The sequence below is a fragment of the Calliopsis andreniformis genome, chromosome 6 (assembly GCF_051401765.1).
Source record: "Calliopsis andreniformis isolate RMS-2024a chromosome 6, iyCalAndr_principal, whole genome shotgun sequence".
Classification (NCBI taxonomy): Eukaryota; Metazoa; Arthropoda; class Insecta; order Hymenoptera; family Andrenidae; genus Calliopsis; species Calliopsis andreniformis.
Window position 1 is genome coordinate 7,436,044 of NC_135067.1, and position 7,855 is coordinate 7,443,898.

The window sequence follows — 7,855 nt, forward strand, 5'->3', positions numbered from 1 at the left end:
GGTCGAAAGGCGATTCCTGCAACCAATATCCAGTCAAGGTAGGCTCGTTATTGATTGGCCAATCAGATTTTTTCCTTAGTCCGATTTCCTCACTCGAAACCTTTTTCTTTTTCTCCTGAACAATGGCAAATGCAAACGTACAAGATACCGAGACGCGTATACATGCGTTGAAATTAAAACGGTGAGCGTTCAAGTCTCAAATAACTATGTTATCGAACTATGCCAACTCATATCAGGATTCTGCGAGACCAAAAAGTGTAAGAATGAAAGGACATTTGAAATTTATGAAATCTATATAAAACTATTATTGACGTGAATGAAAATATTAGATGATACGTATTTGTACAAGATTTGTACAATTGAAGAACAAAGAGTATAAATTCTTCACATAGATGTTATTCATTAAAATTATTCAAATTAAAGTAAATTTTGCTTTAAATGCACGATGGTATATTACAATTAAGAACTGACGCGTCGCGAATTGATTTTAAATTCTTCACGATTGTAAATCGTGTTCGCGATCCGTAGATTACTCGCCTAATTAAACTTGAGCAATTAGTTAATTTTGACGATTCGAAAAAGACTAGTTATTTCGACAATTCGAAAGGATGTTTCTTTTCGACGATTCGAAAGGATGTTTCCTTTCGACGATTTGAAAGGATGTTTCCTTTCGACGATTCGAAAGGATGTTTCCTTTCGACGATTCGATTAAGACAGATCTTTCGACGATTCGAAAAGACTGTTTTTGTTTTCGAAGTTCGCTTTCTCCTCAGTTTTTATCCCCTCCGAGATACGCAAAAGGGGGGTATCAACTTAATTTCAAGCATTGAATCAAATCGAATCGATTGACCATAGATTTAGGAAGAAACATCCCCCTGAGTCATCTTGGAAGGAACCCCCATTTCCTTTGTCCCGCGACGTTGGTGACAAAAGGCCAAAATAGCTCGGTGACGATGGTAGAGTAAGCCTGCACCCCGCTGGTCGAAGGCCATGCAATTAAGGAGGAATAACGGGACTCCAGATTAGCAAGGCGAGTCCGTACAAAAGCCCGAAATTGTTTTGTAACTAAGGTCGCCAGATGCGGGACCCTTAAGTGTCGAAAATATGAAAGACTAAACGATTAGAATAAACGATTGCTTCGTCCAGCGGAGGAAGGACCATGTCGATTGTCCCTTATTTTGTTCCTCGAGGGAACAGGAACACACATATATCTTTGTCGGGTTTCGACACGAATAGGAGTACATAAATTTACAAACTGTCACCCCCGAGAGCGTCCAAGTACTGCCTTGAACTAAATGACGACGCGCGCAATTTGAACACGGAAATGGCTATCGAATTCGTTAATAATATGGGGAAACATGTACTATGAAAGCAAAATTGACGTTGTAGTTTCCGCATAGAGATATATTCTATAACATATTCTGACCCAATGAATAATGTTTAAGTAATACGCGTAAAATAATTTCCTGGACTTCTCTTTGTGCTACTCGAGTAAAACCTTTCTTCCTAAAGTACCAACTTTATAAATTTATGTACTAGGTGCGCATAATTATGAATTTATTGTGATTCAAATATAAATAGTTTAAATATGAAATTCAGTACTGATAAAATACGACGTAATCAGTAAAGATAAAAAAGAAATCGTTATTATCAACTGGGCATAAGAAATTGTCGCACGCGGTGCTTCTTAAAATCAACGTACGGTTCGTGACTAGCTAAACCAGGTGAACGGTGGACTACAAATAGAAGCAAATTCAGCAAAGATGGTGACGCACGCAGAGGCGATCGAACGGTTTTAACGATTCAATGTCTAAATTAGTAGTGAATAATCGTCTGTGTCGCGGTCAATATGTGAGTGAGCATTAATGAGGTTGCAGCTAGTAGGGATAAGCACGTGTCGATTTGCAGAGCTGGACGAAAATCGTGATACACGAAGGTACGACAGGATGCTTTGTTTATGGAGATCAGCTGTGTTACCAAACATTCCTATCGCTTCCGCTGATGCGTCGTCTACGACGCTTCTATTTTCGTCGAATAAAGGTCAGCCGAATGCAAAGACAAAGCAACGCTCGATGCACCGACGATACGCGTCGTTCAGCTGGATATTGCATTGATAAACTCAAGAAATCTCGGCTAAATTCCATTTTCGAGAAAAAGCATAAAAAATGGAACGCATCCTCCTATCACAGACTGGATTAAATTTTTTGTCACGCGTTAACCGATTGCTTGGCTCGTGACTATTTCTAGTCCAGTTAACTATTACTCATATATCCGGTTCTGAATGTATCAATGTAACTTTTGTCACTAATACGAAATTTGCATAACGTGATCACGATAATTTGCTAGTTTTCATGTGGGAATTGTGGGCATATCATTCTCAAGTTCTAGTGACTGTAAAAGTATACTCCAATGCGTTAGTTTCATACATCCATTTACAAAGAAAGCGAGGTGACCCATCATTGGAATTGCAAGTGATTGAGAAATGTCTTGATTTAATCCTGAGATAAGAGCAGAATTGTCAAGTGTTATTCACGGCATAAAAGAAAGGTAGACAAAGAAGGGTTTGCGAAATTCTAATTTTCTTCAACACGGAAGTAGATATAATAGCATAGCTAGTTAGTAATTGCAATCACATTTTAATTCACGTCAGCGCGTTGATTTGGTGGGTGACTTACGTTTTAGATGCTTGCGGAGCAACCATCAACCGGTAGTTAACTAATTTTAATGACATGAAAGAATGAAACGAGAAACTGTCATTACCTGCGTAGAGCCAAACCGACGAGCAAAAACGGTAAGGCTCTGTTCCTCAGGATATTTTGTATTTGATCCAATCGCACACTTCTTTGTTTCTGCTCTAGTTGCTCAAAAAAAGTTTCTAAATTTAGAAAACATTCATTCTGTTAAACCATAAATATCATTTTTTCAAAAAGCTAAATTTTATAGAAATTTAAATGTAAACTGTGTTCATAGATGACAACGGTATTGGATGGCAGCTACCAACGAATGGAGCCATATGAAGGAGAAGAGGAGGATGGAGAAGATGATGATGAACATGAAGAAACGCCTCAAGAATCTGGTGTTATGATTCATGTAGTACCAGAAGGAAATAAGGCTAGATGGAATCACATAGAAGATCTAGATTCGTTTTTCACAAGAATGTACCATTACCATCAAAAGCATGGGTTTGCTTGTATGATGCTTCAGGAAACGCTCGAGCTAGGACAATTCATTTTTGTAGTCATTTTTTCCACCTTTCTCTTTCACTGCATTGATTACTCCGTATTATTTAAGTAAGACTTTATACTATGTAGTATAGAAAATACTAACAAAAGGCTCATCACTTGAGCGTTTCGTTTACTTTCAGGGATAATGTAACTAACAACACCTCGCACAAAACGTCGATAAATGACGCCATATTATCCACGGGAGAGTGTACAGCATCTATGGGTCTGGTCACTTGGATATGTATTGCGGTAGCTGCGATCTTTTGGACTCTACGAGCGGTAAAAGTTTTATACCATCTCGCGCAATTTTGGGATATAAAACTGTTCTTTAACACCGCTCTAAAAATCGAAGACTGCGATTTGGATAATCTGACCTGGCACGAAGTTCAAAAGCGAGTCAGAGAAGTGCAGAAAGAGCAAGAGATGTGCATTCACAAAAGAGAGCTTACGGAGTTAGATATTTACCATAGGATACTAAGGTTTAAAAATTACATGGTGGCTATGGTCAACAAATCCTTGCTACCAGTACGACTCAAAGTCCCTATTATAGGAGAAGTTATTTTCATGACGAGAGGGTTAAAGTACAACATGGAGTTACTTTTGTTTTGTAAGCTATTAGACATTCAGATAGGCGTCCATTAAAAATGATATTCGCTCTTTATCGTGACCTATTTCTCGAATAGGGGGGCCGTGGTCTCCGTTTGAAAACAATTGGCACCTCAAAGAAGATTATAAAAAGCTGAACAAAAGGCAGGAACTCGCGAGAACATTATCCAAACATATTTTGTGGGTCGGTATAGCAAATTTTATGCTTTGTCCATTGATTCTACTATGGCAGATACTTTATTCATTCTTTAATTACGGTGAGGTGAGTACATTTCAGTCTCAAGAATGAGACTGTACATATTATTATCCTATTGCAGAAGTATAATTATATCAAAAAAATGTTCTTTGTAATAGATAATCAAGAGGGAACCAGGAACCCTAGGTACAAGAATGTGGTCTCTATATGGACGACTATATCTTCGTCACTTTAACGAGCTCGACCATGAACTGAACGCGCGCTTGAATCGTGCCTACCGTCCAGCGTCAAAATACATGAGTATATTTACTTCTCCCATTATGACTGTTATCGCGAAGAACGTTGCCTTCGTGGCTGGGAGTATATTAGCGGTTCTACTGATATTAACCGTATACGACGAAGATGTACTAACGGTAGAACACGTATTGACTACTATGACCATATTGGGCGCGATGGTAGCAGGAGCAAGAGCATTTATACCCGATGAAAATTTAGTTTGGTGCCCCGAAACCCTTCTGACCGCTGTCTTAGCTCATACGCACTACAGACCGGATAGTTGGCGTGGTCACGCTCACACTCAAACCACCAGAGCGGAGGTTGCCCAATTATTCCAATACCGTGCGGTTCATCTTTTAGAAGAATTAATTTCTCCTTTACTTACACCGATTATTTTGTGCTTCCACATGAGACAACGAGCATTGGACATTGTCGACTTCTATCGCAATTTCACAATAGAAGTCACGGGGGTTGGTGACGTTTGCAGCTTCGCGCAAATGGACGTACGAAAACACGGAAATCCCATGTGGCAGACAGTGGCACAAAGCCCTGTCGAGGACCGCAGCACGGGCTACGATAATCAATACGGCACCGAACCAGATAAGCTTCGAATTCCCATGTCGAATCAGTATACGCAAGCAGAAGATGGGAAAACGGAATTGTCCCTTATACACTTCACTTTGACAAATCCTGAATGGAGGCCACCGAGTCACGCCGAGAATTTCGTCACGGCTTTAAGGGAAAGAGCGAGGAAGGAAGTGCATGGCGTGCACGGCGAAATCAATCCTCTTTTGGCAAGCTTAAATAGTTTGTCTGGCCTGGGACCGGGTGTAAGTGTCTTTAAATACCTAATACAAAAAGGAAAACAAAGCGTTCGATACCGGATGTGGTTTTCAATTTTAATGTAGTCTTTAGCGTTTTCATTGCTTTAATTCTGTAATCAGAAATTGTAATTCCTAAAGAACTCCTAGCTCTTCATTTTTACATATTTATATAATGGGATGAGATGTCTTGTTTCTTTTAGAAATAATTTCAAAATGAATATTTTTTAAAATACTTCAATTAATCTTTGTAAACGCAGAGGAATCTGTGAGAACAAACTAAACGTACAGTAACGTAACTCTGTGGACAACTTTTAAAATTTAATTCTGATTGTTTCAGTACAACGATATAGTATCGAATATAATTCGGAGTACAATGGTGAATCAAATAAGTGCACCGAGTGCGAGCAACGTATTCACTAATCAACCAGGCCCGTCGGTCGCCTCGATGACAGTGGACCAAGCATCGAGTATGAAATCGGATCTCTTACCTCACGTGGTTCGACGTGGCGTGAACAAAGCAGAGGGACCAGTGCATAATGAGAAAGGGTTCCTCTATGGATTGCAGCAAGGAATATCAAATCAGTCTTTAGGAGCTTCCGTGTTCGGGTCCGGTCACGAACTCTCAATGGATTTATCTGTGCCGGTAGAATTAACTGCCGCCGATATGTCTCTGTCTACTTTGTACCTGCATGAGCTTCATCACAGACAAGTATGTTCAGTGTGATCAGTTTTATATAAATTTAAGGACAGTTATACCGAAATGTGAAATTTATAAAATTTTCTTCTAGGTTAGGAGAAGGGGCTATCAAGAAATGGCCACGAAAAGTATATGGCAGCGAAGCCCTGTTCAAGAGCTTGCCACGCTTCCAGAAGTCAGGCAAGAGAGAGCGCCGCTGCTGTTGCATCAAGATTCCTCTATTAGGAATAACAGAGAATCGTACAACTTGAACGCTCACTTAGATAGCATCTGAACAATTTTCGTGCAGCGATTCGTCGCTTTTAAGAGAATAAACGTCGTTTTTATCCACTTTACTATTGGTCATGATCTCGTGCAATCTTTTTTTATGTAACAAGGATGAAGGTTAAATGTTTAAGGATCTGATCAGTATAAATACGAACACCGAGTCGATCTAGTTTGAGGAATGGTCAACGATTTCGGATGCCTACTCTTAACGCGTTAAGGGCCTAAGTACGAGGAGCATATTTTATCATAAGGCACGTCGAAATTTACGAAGACACAGTTATAAATTTGACGACAACTAATTACGTAGCTATACAGTTTCTTTATTAGGACAATTAAAAGAATATTGTTGCGTTCATTGCGAAATACAAATCTTTATATTGTGGTAATATCGATACTCTGTAACAGTTTCTGATGCCACGATTCTCTAGTCATACGAAATTAATCGCGCACCATAGCGTCGAGAATTATTTATTTATCCATCTAATCATTCGATGAATACGGTGGCAGGATAATACGGTCAACGGATAGGGCACGCGAGGAGCTGCGCGTGTGTATACATGCGCACGTATTTCCCTATTTCTATTAACGTTGGTTACGGTGCAGCTAACCACTTTAAGCGCAAATTCTTTGGAAACTCTTTGTAGGCCGTTACGAAAAATCGGCCAAAGACGACTAAATTCGTCCATTTATTCTTTGTTACGCGCGGTAAGTTCAGTACTCTTATAAATTAATGACTTTTATTAACAACCACGATCGCTCGTATAAAGTGTAGCAATAGTCTTTCAAGGATAATTCATTTAAATATTTTATTTTTAAAATTAAGTAAATGATAGATTGTCGCCTTTGAAGTAGCACCCTTAAGATTGTACTTATGCGTTTTAAGATAGCACTCATTGATCATAACATTTTTGGTATTTGTTTTAACACAAGTCAACTCATCAAGACATGATGAGCATAACAATTATCTTAAGAGGATTGAGTACTGTTTGAAAATGCGTTTCTTCCATAGAATCATAAGGATAGAAATAAGACGAATATGGAGATCATTTCAACATAGTTATTAATTCTGACGTTAAAAATTCTTTCATTATAATCGCTAAATATGCAGATAGACTGTTGTGTGAAATTTATAATGGAGCAAGTTTAAGTCCAAGAGTCTTTAATTTCATAATTGATCACAATGTAGGAGAATTCCTCGTTATTCGTCTGATTTGTCTTCCAATGTCATTTTTATTTTCTCGAATAGAAGGGCTCATTAAAGTAACGCATTTTCAGTTAACTTTTGGTCTTGAAAGTAACCTAACGCGAGTGTTAAAACATACCAAAAATATTAAAATTAATCTACCCTATGTTAAAACGCTTGAGTATAGTTTCAAAGGAATTCCTCTGAATGCCATAATTTCGTACTTTATTTAATCTTCAAAATAAAGTTAACCAAATTATTCTCGAATTGCTATTGCTACACTCCGTGTATCACTCACCTTTGCAACGGAAGGAAACTAACGCGTAACAAAGATGCATAAAAACGTTTTTCTAGGAAAATCTTACATGAACATGATTCTATAAAGTGACTATTATTCTTATTATTACTACTACTATTAATTTAAGAGTTATCTGTAATTTACCATTATGACAAATAAATACGTTTCGTAATAAAAGGTCACGAAAGATTTTTACCGAAGCATGCCACGAACCTCGCGCGTTTCGAACGAACGAGCATGGAAAAATACGACAGTCGAGAACAAATGGTAACGTTTCTAGGTAA

At 38.4% G+C, this 7,855-nt stretch overlaps 1 protein-coding gene across 4 annotated transcripts; it reads left to right on the forward strand.

The window, feature by feature from the left end:
* Positions 1-1,764: 1,764 nt before the first annotated feature.
* Atg9 (autophagy-related protein 9) lies at positions 1,765-7,747 on the forward strand. Of its 4 annotated transcripts, none has more exons than XM_076380594.1 (8): positions 1,765-1,936; positions 2,683-2,791; positions 2,971-3,290; positions 3,365-3,831; positions 3,908-4,092; positions 4,185-5,132; positions 5,464-5,835; positions 5,915-7,747. In XM_076380594.1, exons 2-8 carry the CDS (start codon positions 2,738-2,740, stop codon positions 6,095-6,097), a joined length of 2,529 nt encoding a protein of 842 aa, XP_076236709.1. In that variant the 5' UTR covers positions 1,765-1,936; positions 2,683-2,737; the 3' UTR covers positions 6,098-7,747. The 4 variants fall into 4 exon arrangements, with proteins under 4 accessions (XP_076236709.1, XP_076236713.1, XP_076236711.1 ...); XM_076380595.1 differs by lacking the exon at positions 1,765-1,936 and adding an exon at positions 2,333-2,547; XM_076380598.1 differs by lacking the exon at positions 2,683-2,791.
* The last annotated feature ends 108 nt before the right edge of the window (positions 7,748-7,855 follow it).

Coding starts and splice junctions, on each gene's coding strand:
- Atg9 (XM_076380594.1), top strand. CDS start 2,738: ATGAAACGAGAAACTGTCATTACCTGCGTAGAGCCAAACCGACGAGCA. Junction 2,792..2,970: donor CAAACCGACGAGCAAAAACG/GTAAGGCTCTGT, acceptor CTGTGTTCATAG/ATGACAACGGTATTGGATGG. Junction 3,291..3,364: donor GATTACTCCGTATTATTTAA/GTAAGACTTTAT, acceptor GTTTACTTTCAG/GGATAATGTAACTAACAACA.